Source organism: Scleropages formosus, chromosome 8 (assembly GCF_900964775.1).
Source record: "Scleropages formosus chromosome 8, fSclFor1.1, whole genome shotgun sequence".
In the NCBI taxonomy this organism is placed as follows: Eukaryota; Metazoa; Chordata; class Actinopteri; order Osteoglossiformes; family Osteoglossidae; genus Scleropages; species Scleropages formosus.
Genome location: NC_041813.1, coordinates 26,539,067 through 26,552,210, shown reverse-complemented (window position 1 = coordinate 26,552,210; position 13,144 = coordinate 26,539,067). Strand labels below are relative to the sequence as shown.

The 13,144-nt window shown below is 42.0% G+C and overlaps 1 protein-coding gene and 1 non-coding gene across 3 annotated transcripts; both read right to left on the bottom strand.

Annotated features, from left to right (window-relative positions):
- Positions 1-1,409: 1,409 nt before the first annotated feature.
- LOC114911053 (uncharacterized) lies at positions 1,410-9,785 on the bottom strand. 2 transcript variants are annotated; one of them, XM_029254060.1, is made up of 3 exons: positions 9,568-9,785; positions 4,185-5,573; positions 3,355-3,574 (listed from the first exon to the last, which is right to left on the bottom strand). In XM_029254060.1, the coding sequence occupies exons 1-3, from the start codon at positions 9,575-9,577 to the stop codon at positions 3,423-3,425; spliced, it is 1,551 nt and encodes a 516-aa protein (XP_029109893.1). In that variant the 5' UTR covers positions 9,578-9,785; the 3' UTR covers positions 3,355-3,422. The 2 variants fall into 2 exon arrangements, with proteins under 2 accessions (XP_029109892.1, XP_029109893.1); XM_029254059.1 differs by having other exon boundaries at positions 1,410-5,573.
- A 1,350-nt stretch (positions 9,786-11,135) lies between these two features.
- On the bottom strand, positions 11,136-11,207 carry trnat-cgu (transfer RNA threonine (anticodon CGU)). Its single transcript has one exon. It is a non-coding gene; the product is annotated as a tRNA-Thr (tRNA).
- Positions 11,208-13,144: the final 1,937 nt, after the last annotated feature.

Genomic DNA, 13,144 nt, shown 5'->3' with positions numbered 1-13,144 from the left:
TGCTGGTAGCATAGCGGTTAGAGCTACTGTTTTTCGACCCAAAGGTTGCAGGTTTGATACCCATCTCTGGCTGTAGTATCCTTGAGCAAAGTACTTACCCTAAATTGCTCAAGTAAAAATTGTCCAGCTGTATAAAAGGGTAAATAATTCTAAGGTGCTTTGGAGAAACGTCTCTACTTAATTGAATAAATGTAATTGCCTCGAAACATGTTAACGTGCAGCAAGGCAGGAGTGTATTCACCTAGGTTGTGATAGTGAAGTGGTCATTGTTTTTGGTGAGAAATTATTCATTTACATTAAAAGTGTGACTCCACTTAGCAATGACACACAAGTGATTCCCAGCCTATATGCGCTTTATAATATTTTCTCTCATGTCTTAGCCATTAATGACAGCTGTGCTACTTATTAGGTATATTGCTGAAATTATGCCAGCCAACAGTCTTGGATTTGCTACTCCAACCAGTAGTTAAATTGGAGGAATGGTGTAAGGTCTGCTTTCTGCTACTGATGGAGCTCACCAGGTACAGAAAAATTTGGGAAGCATTGAATTCCAAATTTGGACTTTGTTTCTCATCATTGCAAGGAAGCTGGACCATCTCTTTGTTATCCAGGTATATTTTGTGTCGCTGGTTTCCATGGAGGTTGGGTCGTCTGTCAATAAACAAGCTAAGCATGCTTTCCCAAAAATCCATATTCAAATCCAGTAAAAAAATGTAGCAGGTTATTTCTGTGTCAAGTGCATCAAAGTCAGAGAGAATGACTTGAAGCAGCAGAGGACTTTTATTTGGGAAGTGCTGTCTGTTATGTAATTCGAGTTATTGTTTGTGTGGGTTATTTAAGGTTGAAGTCCGTCTTGCCACATAATAATTGGTTGCAGTCCATGACCTGCTTTGCCAAAAATTAATCAACACTTTCACCAGAAAGCACAAGACCTTTTCGGAAAACCTCTGGTCTCCACCACAGTTTAATTTCTTCTCAAGTTCTTTCAGATTCCAAACGACTGCATTACTCTCAAAGTGCATGCAGCCTCTTTAAAGAATATAGGTTGTCCATCTGCAAAATCAAAGCAGTCATGTTGCGCTTCAAGCGAAAGTGAGTGTTTCAGAGCATTTATGTGCAGGACAAATGCGGTTCTGTTTATTTTCAGCTTCTATGTTTTGTGCGAGTCAAGAGAGAAGAATATACATTTTGTTCATCTTAACGTATTTCTCCTTTAACAGCTTCCCTTCTGCTGCACCCAGACATATAATTTTAGGGTTTGTTGTCAGGAAGGTAGTTAGATTCAGGCAGGTATGTACCTTAATAAATCGTGTGGAATGTTCCCGGTTGTCTTTTTGTTAATACGGTCGCCTCAGAACTGACATTTGATAAAATAAAGGACATAATTGGTTGAAAAGGGTTGAAGCAAAATATTACTTGGCTTTTAAACTGTGGAAATGATTCAAACCAGCGTAAGAAATGTCCCCTTTATTGAACACATTTAGAGTTTTCAGCCTCACACAGTTTTTTAGAATGCAGCGAATGAAGTTGTTTTGCTGTCAATGCAGCTTTCTAACTGTCACTATGTGCAGTTACCTGTTCTTACCCCCCATTCCAACGGGCACTGGCATGCCAGGGTGAGCTTTGCCTCATTGCAATCAGAGTACCTGGCTTCCAAATGCTGAACCTTCCTCTTCAATGTGTAGCGTCCACATCCCCCTGAGGGGTGAGCAGTCAGGCGGCCTTGCACCCACAGAGGCTTTTCCCTCCTGAAAAGGGTTTAGAAGTTCTTTCCTCCTTTCTCCTGCTTCCTAATGCATGTGCTTCAGTGATTTCACATTATTCTTTGCAATGTGCTCTGAAGCAACCTGTTGGGAAGAGTGCAATTAAAAAATTAGCACGAATTTAGTTGAAGTGACCTGAAAGGAAAGGAGTGGCATAGTTTGCTCTGCAAATGCTTGCGGAATTCTGAGCAGAACTTAATAACTGTTCAAAGACCAGCGTGCACACAGGCAGCACATCCTGTTTGCCAGCATTAAACAGAGGACACGTTCTGCCAGGTTCACACAATGTCTAATGGGTGGACGCAGCAGGACTGGGCATGGAGGTGCTAAGTAAAATAAGGCCATGAAGTTAAACCAAAAAAAGCCCAGAACATCAGCCTCCCTGTGTTTGTCTGCCACAGCTCCTGGATCTTCTGCAGGCAGTATTTATAGACATGGACGCATTTCACGGGGTGGTGTAGCAGGTGGTGAAGAGCTCAAGGAGCTGGACTTGTGACCCAAAAAACTTACAGGGTCAAGTCTCATGACAGGAAGTGCTGTTGTGCCCTTGAGCCAGGTCCCACACTTTAACTAGCCCAATAAATTACCCAGCTGTGTAAATCGGTGAGTTGCATAGCAAAGAAAAAATGAGTGACTTTCAAAACTATAATTGAGACTTCCAGTAGTACTGTGAAAAAGTATTTGCTGCCGGTACGTGATGAGTTGACTAACCTGTAAAGCTCACACCAAACGCTATACCTCCCTGACATTAAAAACATACTCAATGGTTATTTGTTTGCTTTTATTCCAGCATATCAAGACACACCAGATTTTATTCACAGGCATTTAGCAGCACTCTTCTTTCCTTGTAAAATGCAATGCCAAGAACAACAATGATGGAACCTACCCTGTAAGTGAAATCATAACTTTGATCTACGAGAAACAGGCTCTGTATTGTACTAGTTTAAAACCATTACACATGGTTGTGTTTCCCCAATGCTCGCTTACGGTTTTTGTGTCACCTGCTTGAACAGGTTGTGATCTCAATGCAGCTGACACACACAAGCCATGTGGTCCCACATTTTTCATATACCAGAAGATCACTGGGGTTCCAGATTCCATGGCAAAATCACACGAGTCCCTAGAACCTCTACATGATCATTGCCATCTGTTGCTTCCCCAGGGTGCCTGTCTGACTACAGGTAATCTGGCTCCTTGAACCTTTTGTTATGCTTGTACAGGTAGTTCTCAATTTACAACAGATCTGACTTACAATAACCTGAACATACAACAGCTGTCCTGTTAACCATATTATATTATTTTAGAGTCCCAACGCTGCTGTAAGAAATGCAGTCTGTATGTCTATCGGCGATTGCATTTTATTTATAAAAATGTTGTTTTATTTACAGAACATTTCATTTGTGACTCTAGAGTGATGATTCTAGAGGAGCGATAGTGAGGGTAAGATTGCTCTTCCCTGAAATAGCATGAAGAAAGCACATAAGAGGAACAGTACAAAAAGTAACACTGCTGAGAGGAACAGTAATGAGGTAACACAACGGAGATTAATGGTAGTGAAATACTATGAAGACAAACAGTAGCAAGGCTGACAATACCAAGAGGTATGTAAGTGAGAAGAATGGTAGTGGCGGGTACTGAGAGGAATTGTACAGGGTAATACTATTGAGAAGAACAGTAGTGAGGAATATGGTAGTGAGGTAACGCTGCCGACAGGAATATGGTAGTGAGGTAACACTCCTGAGGAATATGGTAGTGAGGTAACGCCGCTGACAGGAATATGGTAGTGAGGTAGCGCTGCTGACAGGAATATGGTAGTGAGGTAACACTGCTGACAGGAATATGGTAGTGAGGTAACACTGCTGACAGGAATATGGTAGTGAGGTAATGCTGCTGACAGAGATATGGTAGTGAGGTAGCGCTGCTGACAGGAATATGGTAGTGAGGTAACACTGCTGACAGGAATATGGTAGTGAGGTAATGCTGCTGACAGGAATATGGTAGTGAGGTAACACTCCTGAGGAATATGGTAGTGAGGTAATGCTGTTGACAGGAATATGGTAGTGAGGTAACGCTGCTGACAGGAATATGGTAGTGAGGTAATGCTGCTGACAGGAATATGGTAGTGAGGTAACACTGCTGAGGAATATGGTAGCGAAATAACGCTGCTGACTGGAATATGGTAGTGAGGTAACGCTGCTGAGGAATATGGTAGTGAGGTAACGCTGCTGACAGGAATATGGTAGTGAGGTAACGCTCCTGAGGAATATGGTAGTGAGGTAATGCTGCTGACAGGAATATGGTAGTGAGGTAACACTGCTGACAGGAATATGGTAGTGAGGTAACACTGCTGACAGGAATATGGTAGTGAGGTAATGCTGCTGACAGAAATATGGTAGTGAGGTAACACTCCTGAGGAATATGGTAGTGAGGTAACACTGCTGACAGGAATATGGTAGTGAGGTAATGCTGCTGACAGGAATATGGTAGTGAGGTAACACTCCTGAGGAATATGGTAGTGAGGTAATGCTGTTGACAGGAATATGGTAGTGAGGTAACGCTGCTGACAGGAATATGGTAGTGAGGTAATGCTGCTGACAGGAATATGGTAGTGAGGTAACGCTGCTGAGGAATATGGTAGCGAAATAACGCTGCTGACTGGAATATGGTAGTGAGGTAACGCTGCTGAGGAATATGGTAGTGAGGTAACGCTGCTGACAGGAATATGGTAGTGAGGTAACGCTCCTGAGGAATATGGTAGTGAGGTAATGCTGCTGACAGGAATATGGTAGTGAGGTAACACTGCTGACAGGAATATGGTAGTGAGGTAACACTGCTGACAGGAATATGGTAGTGAGGTAGCGCTGCTGACAGGAATATGGTAGTGAGGTAACACTGCTGACAGGAATATGGTAGTGAGGTAATGCTGCTGACAGGAATATGGTAGTGAGGTAACACTCCTGAGGAATATGGTAGTGAGGTAATGCTGTTGACAGGAATATGGTAGTGAGGTAACGCTGCTGACAGGAATATGGTAGTGAGGTAATGCTGCTGACAGGAATATGGTAGTGAGGTAACGCTGCTGAGGAATATGGTAGCGAAATAACGCTGCTGACTGGAATATGGTAGTGAGGTAACGCTGCTGACAGGAATATGGTAGCGAGGTAACGCTGCTGACAGGAATATGGTAGTGAGGTAACGCTCCTGAGGAATATGGTAGTGAGGTAATGCTGCTGACAGGAATATGGTAGTGAGGTAACGCTGCTGAGGAATATGGTAGTGAGGTAACACTGCTGACAGGAATATGGTAGTGAGGTAACGCTGCTGACAGGAATATGGTAGTGAGGGTAACGCTGCTGACAGGAATATGGTAATGAGGGTAACGCTGCTGACAGGAATATGGTAATGAGGTAACGCTGCTGAGAGGACTATGGTAGTTAGGGTAAAGAGAAATGGGACAGAGGGGAACAACAACGAGAGCAACTGTACAGGGGGTCGCAATACTGAGAGGAAAGGTACAGGGAGTAACACTTGTGACACAAAATGTAGTGAGAGTAACAGTAGCATGAGGAAAGCTACTTAAGGGAATTGTAGTGAGAACAACAGTACCAAGGGATGCAGGCAAGCATTGCTTCCTGTCCGTGGCAATATGAGCTTCCACAATGGGTAATTCCCCGCATTCCCTTCCCCAAACCCTGGCCCAGGGCCGGGCCTGAGTCACCAGCTCCTCTTTCCCAGCCTCAGTGTCGGGCTCATACCGGTCCCGCAGGAAGGCCGGTCCACCACCACGAGTCACTGGGGATGTGAAGCATGCTAAGGGTCAGAGTACCGGAAGAAGGTTGTTAATTAGATAGATTAAAAGAATGGAATCTGGACGTTTTCATATATTATGTGCACAAATTCCAAGGTATCTACTTTAATGTAGGCTCAGAGAAATTCAGCACATCTAACAGGTTGGAACAGTTTCTAAAAGCTATGTGATATGAAATAATTACAGTTTACAGTAGTTTCCATTTTAGAGGAAATAATCTGTCAAAATGTTTTCTTAAAAACAAAAATATCAGTAGTCCTTTTTATTACAGCTCGTCGCATAGCGTTCAGAGCTGCTTCGTTTGGACCCAAACATCGCAGGTTTGACTCTCACCTCCAGCTGTAGTACCTGTGAGCAAGGTACTTACCGTAAATTGCTCCTTTAAAATTACCCAGCTGTATTAATGGGTAAATAATTAGAAGTACCTTAACCTTATCAGTCGCTTTAGAGAACGGCATCTGCTAAATGAAGAAATGTAAACGTGTTATACCCCATAAATGCTTGTGCAAGTACTTGTTTAACCGTGCTTAAACCACTGTATTTGCAGGTAATTCGATTTCATGTTATAATCATTTAACACCCCTTGTAAATCTGGCATAGCTGCACAACTGGACCGTGTGCATGTATGAGATGCCACTACCAAGTACACTGGGATGCTCAGGCTTCACAGCATGTCATAGTGGTCACAAGGGACTGATACCATCCATGGGAATTAGCTGAACATTGCAAGAGCAATAAGGATTTTTAGGGGCATTATGACTGGGTTAATGAAACACAGCTGCCCCTAAAAGTCCCTCATTTTTCTTGCTGCCTCTTGGGTCCTCCATTTCCACAGAACACCACGTCCTCTGTTGCGAGGGTCATTACTGACTGCGGAGTGTCTGTGAGATGGGGACAGTCAGATGACGAGTTTTGGGTCCCTCCAGGGGCCGAAAGCTACCCGACTGAGCTACTGGATGCCGGACGACTGAGCGCTTCCAAGTGAAGAGAAGGTGAGGGGAAAACGATTCTTTCCCATCACATGAGCATACCAAAGTTAGTAAACAGGACATATAAAAAGTGCTAGAGCTGGGATCCAAGCAAGACTTTTAATATAGGGGTGAATGAGTTCAGCTGGGCTGTGAGAGAGGAGTTTTTCCACATCTCTAATCGCTGAAACCCCAGCAGTTCAGTTAGCTAAAAGTCAATTAGTTTGGTAGCTGACAGTCAATTTGTAAAAGGGGTCTTAAGTCATTGGACTCTCAGAAAACAGTTTCAAAGTGACAGTTTATTGCTTTGGTAGCAGTGATGGTTTCCAAAAGGCGCTGAAATCAGTGACAGTTTTTACCCTGACCCTGAGAGATACCACACCTTGACATGAAGGTCTTTGGCCACCCATCACAGTAAAAATCGCTGTAAAAACCCGGGGAAGGGCCCGAAGTGGCCGTGTTAAGAAGCTCACAGGGCGCTTCTGCTCAATGACCTAAAACAGCTTCCAGTTCCACCGAGAAACACTTGGCAGGCTGTGCAGTGCACTGCTTAATATCGCGAATTTAACCAACCCACTTGGTGCACATCCCAGAATTTTAAAATTTATTGTGCTCATCTAGAATGTGTTACTTTTTGGTTGTCCCGACATCTAAGTTACGACAATTCTGTTCCACTTTCACATTTTTTTTCTTTGTAGTGAAATGAATGAAGTGTTAGGGGACATATGTTGTTGCTCAGTTTTAAAGCATATTAATGCATGCATTAAAAACAAAATCACTGTGTACATTTGTAATAACAGAATTACTAACAAGTTTTATTTTTGCTTTAAGTTTGGTTTTGGGGGTGCTAAAGAGTTTTCACACTAACATTTTTACATATATAGGTTGACTTTCAGTATAACAACAGATTAAGATACAAACTATCTGCTGAATAACACTGTTGTCCCAAAAAGCAATTTTAGCATGTGGTGAAATAATATGATTGCCAAGAAAAAAAATAACATTAATTCATAATATTTTTTAATTAGCCTCTGCCCCTGCAAACTGTCCCCACAGCAATGTGTTTCGTATGATTACTCAGCAAAAACATTGCTGGTTTTTAAGGGCCTTCTTGTATTAAACAGCATGAAAATATGTGTCACATGAAGGTAGAGTCAGGTTTTATTCTGAAGATATTGTATGTCACAACAGTATATTGAAAACATTAATTAATTTAAAATTATTACTGAAAATATTTAGAAAATAGATTTTAAAATTACTAAAAAATGCTGTTCATGACATTTTAATGTCCCTTGAGGAAAAAAGATAGAATTTTTTTTAAAGTTTAAAACTTTAAAAAAACTTTTAAACAGTTTGGTCCAGTACTTAGGTTATTCACTTTATCTTATTTGAATTATTAAAAAAACTTTTGTTGTTACTTTTAATTACATTTACTCTTGAGGAACAAAGTATATGTCTGAGATATTTTATTGGATATTTTATTTATTGGATCACTGATTCTTGTATTACTATTTCAAAACGGACACTAAAAACTTTGGTGAAGTAATAATTAGGTAGGAAGTTGAGCAAAAGTAACTCTAACTTCTCATTTAGTGAAAAGGTGTGATTTGTTTCCGCTCTGCAACATGCGTATTAATACATTTTAGATGATTCTGTTATTTAGGACAAATATTAAAAGGCACGACGATGTAGAGTTTGTAACCCTTCACAAATTAATTTTTTCTTTCTTTTTCATTTGACGAACAGTATTTTAAAATTAGGACGATCATCAGACGCGTGACACTCGCGCCCAGCAACATATCACACACGACAATTATAAATATCGTTTATGGCGCTTTTTTAAAGGAACCTCTTGGGACATATTTGGATTTCAGTTGTTTTACCCGGGAAGGTAAATATACATCAGTTTGTTTTGTCCCATGGGATGGTTTTTTACACTCATGTCGGCTATTATTCGGGAGTCTTGACGCCTGAAATGAAGTCGGGAAACAGATTTATTCAAACAAATCACTTTAACATTCTCCTCCTTACATCTCCATCCAGGCACTTTAGTTAATCGCCTCGTGTGCATTTTTACTTCTCTGTTTTTGTCCGCCTCTATTAATACTTGCGTCCATGATCTCTTTGTACTTCTATATATATTCCACAGCTTGCACAGCGACTGTCTCGACTGATGACGAAAACACCACTTTCCGCAACATATTACTAACGGTATGGCACAAATGATCCATCGCACTCGAACAGTAAGAAGAAAGGCGATCTGAAACGCCGGATCGGGTGCTGGATCAGCGTCCTCTTCCACGAGGAGAGCGACTTTAACTGGCAGCGCAGTGTGCGCGCGCGTGCGCGCGCGAGCCCTCCGCGAGCCTCCTCGCGCGAGCGTGCGGACTCCCACTGTCACGCTGCGCTACTTCGGGATCCTCAGCGGACGGTCACATGAGTCCAAAGCTGGGACTTTGTAGGCCAGTTGAGAGACCTTACAGCACTCACCTTGCCCGCAAAGACCCAACCTCAGACACATCCCATCATCGCACGCGCGCGCGCACATACTCGCGATGGGCTCGTGCGTCGGGTTTCCTTTAGGTACAACTGAGCGTGTAAATTGAGAACAACCACCGATGTAAACGACACAGAAAGAAAGCAGAAAAGAAAGAGCCCGCTTTTCAGGTAATCATCCCCAGACACTCCTGGATCATTGCACAGATCTGCAGAAGCGCTCCTGACCTAGTTCCACTAATATTTAATATATCCTCCTGCGAAGAGTTACCGACTGATTTAATAATCATCATGCGGTCCTGTAGTAGGCTGACAGTCGCTTTTGTTTCAGATCATCAACGATTCAATTGCTTCACCAGTTCCTGCGTATTTAAACTGAACGAAAAGTGATCCCAGTCATAGAACGTACGACAGGCAGCGCGCTGTTACTAAATAATAATGTCATATTTAATCCCACCTTTTATGATTTCGCAGGAAATTCGCACAGATCATGGCCACACTGCTACTTTGCTTTGCTTTGTTTTGCATTTACCTCGGCACATCTCGTACCCGTCGCCTCGGGCTCAGGGAGAGGGTTCTGTCCAGCACGGGAGAGAGAGGAGCGCGGCGCGGACACTCGCTGGTGGCTGCTGGAGTTGGGTCACTACGCGGCCACATTGCAGCCTCCTCCCCCCCCGCCCCGCCTGCCTTACCAGCAGTCCTGAAGTTGATGTTAACGCGGTCTCCCACTTCGGTAATCCTCTGATCCCGTGATCGAGATTGCAACACGACGTCCTTTAGAAGGAGAAGAGCGTTCTTATATTATTGTGTCCAACAAGGCGGAGCACGGCCCGTTGCATCAGAACGGCTGAAATACACGGTCATCATGATGATGTGTCTCCCCAACGCATTGGGAAAATCCTGGAAAGTTTCGGAGCCCGTTTTCTTTTCATTTGCCGGAGCATCCGCGCGTGTCAGCTGCGTTATCCCGACAGAAGCGCGCAGAGACGGATGTCTGCGTGACACCACTGACCACAGGACTGAGTTCCAATCGCTCATCGCCTTGCGCCCAAAACCAGACAATCCTCGACCCTCCCTAAAATGGAATTCTAGGTAGCGAACTGATCACTTCGTTGACGGGCTCCAGACTCCCCCCCCCCGTATGAGTAATTAATAAACAGTATACCAATGCCACCGCATGGAAAAGCACGGCGCTACATCCTCTTCATTTTGTTAGGATTTTTAAAAAATTATACATAAAGTGAGACGTAAATGTTTGCATTATTACAGCCAATGTGACGTAATCGATTTTGATTTGTAGATTTAAGAAATCAGAATGCCATACTCGAATAGAGTAGAATACATGATTACGATGACATAAGTGTCCAAGACTGTGATGAAAGAAATGAATAAATTATACCTGTTCTGTCATTTTTGACGATTTTAATTCACTCTAAACTCGATAACTGAGATTCGAACAAGAATATTATCGCAAGACTAGATGAATAACTGTTCTATTAAGCAGTGCTTGCTCTTTTTGTCACCGGCGTTATAGATTTATCACCGTTATTATATTTCGCATACTTTGAAATGTTGGCATACTTTGCCTACATTACCGGTTGCAGGTATACCGTACTCTAAATACAGTACAGGTTCAATTATTGTAAGTGAATTCGCCAGAAGGAGTCGCTCCAAACGTTTATTATATTTTGATAATGCCAACATTGAAAAAACAAAACGAACAATTTTAAAAGAAAAGAAAAAAAAGTAGTGAAGAGGAGTGGCCCGCTTGTAGCAACCACGAGAATGAGGCCGTAATTTAAAATTTTTTAAATTATGTGTCGATATGAATGGGGGGGAAACCAATTTTAAAGCCCCAGCAAAGCAACATCATTGTGTCCTTTAGATCATGTTTCTTTACTTGTAATTATCTGCAATTCGTTGCTGGAAATAGCTTACTTAATATATTAGTTAGACATTCACATTGGTATCAACATTATGGTATATATGGGTTTCATCGAATATAACGTCAAAAATGAAGTGCAAAGGACACGGGAGATGTTATTTCCTGTATGAAAAACTTTTCCCAATTATTGGGTTTTGCTAAGGTGTTCCGCTAAAAGGCACGGACGGGGTTCGAACCCGCGATCTTCGGTTTACGAGACCGACGCCTTACCACTTGGCCACCGCGCCTAATAGGCTCCATAGCCTTCTACTGCCCTACTGGAATCCTTCTTCGTGTCAAACGAAAGAACCACAATATTTCTTGCTATTGTAAATTCTTTTAAATTTGGTGATATTACATCTAAAACGGCTGTATTAAAAATTATAATACATCGAACAGCTCAACAGCATTTACTCCAGTCGTTCACTTGATGGAGTTATCTATTATCTATAGTGTTTTTTTTTTAATATAGGTATTTTGCCTCACACCCTAGCCTGCTGGTACGTGCCGTTTGGTGAGCGCGCGTAACGCTCTTTCGGCTGCGTCGCGTGGCCCTCCGGTTGGTTAACGCTGAAAAGCTGTAAAGCGTGTTTGCTCGTGCTTCTTCGAGATGCTTCCATAATGCCGAGTGGCATCGGGGAGGTAACATGTAGCCAATAAGTGCGAAACAATAATTATTTATAAGAGAAGAAAGACAATAATGTTATTATATACCAAACATAATCCCCTGGAAATATTTAATCATTAATGCTGCATTGAAAAACTCAAAGTCAACAGTATTTCTTTGCAGTCAAAAGTGTACTTTTTCAGTGCTTCAGTTCGTTACTTTTTGTCTACAATCCAAGTTTTAAGTTAACAACAACAGTAATAATAATAATAATAATAATAATAATAATAATATAACTGACAACTAAAATAAAAATGGTTTGTTTCACAAAGTGTAAACCAGTCTTCATTATCTCCACATCAAACTATTCTTTTACCAAACAAAAGACAAATTATTTATTATAGAAGGCTGGAATTACTTTTATGTCACAGCGAAAAAGTTAATTTTATGTTGTCTTCATTAATTGCAAACAACTCACATGTCCTGTATTACACTACAGCACCCTGTATTTTCGCCTTTTCCTTATACCCGCCATACAATACGGCCCCTGTGATAATATTCTAAACCAAGGATGTGTTCTGCTGAAATACCGATGGACACCTGGGACAAAAACAGGACTGCGCTTACATTACTTCTGTTTCTCAGAAGTGAAATACTGGCAGCTTTGATTACATTTGTAAAGTGTCACTTGAGCCATATGTGTCTAAATACGTATACTTGAAAGTGGCCTGTTATATCTCCCATCATGAAAGATGATTTGAGGACGAGCGCGTGGTGAAATAAGAATTAAATGTAAATGTAAAGCAGCATTCGGTGATGATGAAGTTTAACAGAAACTGAATAATTAGAAAATGGTTTATTTTCAAACAAGATGTATAGTAACGATAAGGCAAAGACAGGTTATTTGAAGACATTGGTTGACCCCAGGAAATAGACTGAAAACTCTGGCTGGACACTACTTCCCCAGTTCACAAGCCGCATGACTGATGCTTTGGCAATTTAACAAGTTCCAATACATGAATTAACAGCCTTTTCGTTGCTTTAATTTCTGCTTTTGGGATGTTGTTGTTCACTTTAATATGCATTCAAATGTCTTGAAGACATTTTTTTGTCTTGTTCCATGCCTTTTTTCCTTCGGGCTTTTTTTTAAATTCTCCAAACGTTCCAAATAAAGGGATTTCTGACAGTGCTCACATTCCACACCTCTTGTGTAGTGCATCCTGCTTGGCTTTCCAGGCACTTCTGCAATGCATTTAAAACATTAACTTTGTGTTGCTGACGTGTTCTGGTAGCAATTTCTCCATATACACACACACACACACACACATTTTCAGAACCGCTCATCCCATACGGGGTCACGGGGGAACCGGAGCCTACCCGGTAACACAGGGCGTAAGGCCGGAGGGGCAGGGGACACACCCAGGACGGGACGCCAATCCGTCGCAAGGCACCCCAAGTGGGACTCGAACCCCAGACCCACCGGAGAGCGGGACTGCAGTCCAACCCACTGCGCCACCGCACCCCCTTCCAATTTCTCCATATAGAGACTCTTAAATAAGTAAATAATACCCTGGCAAC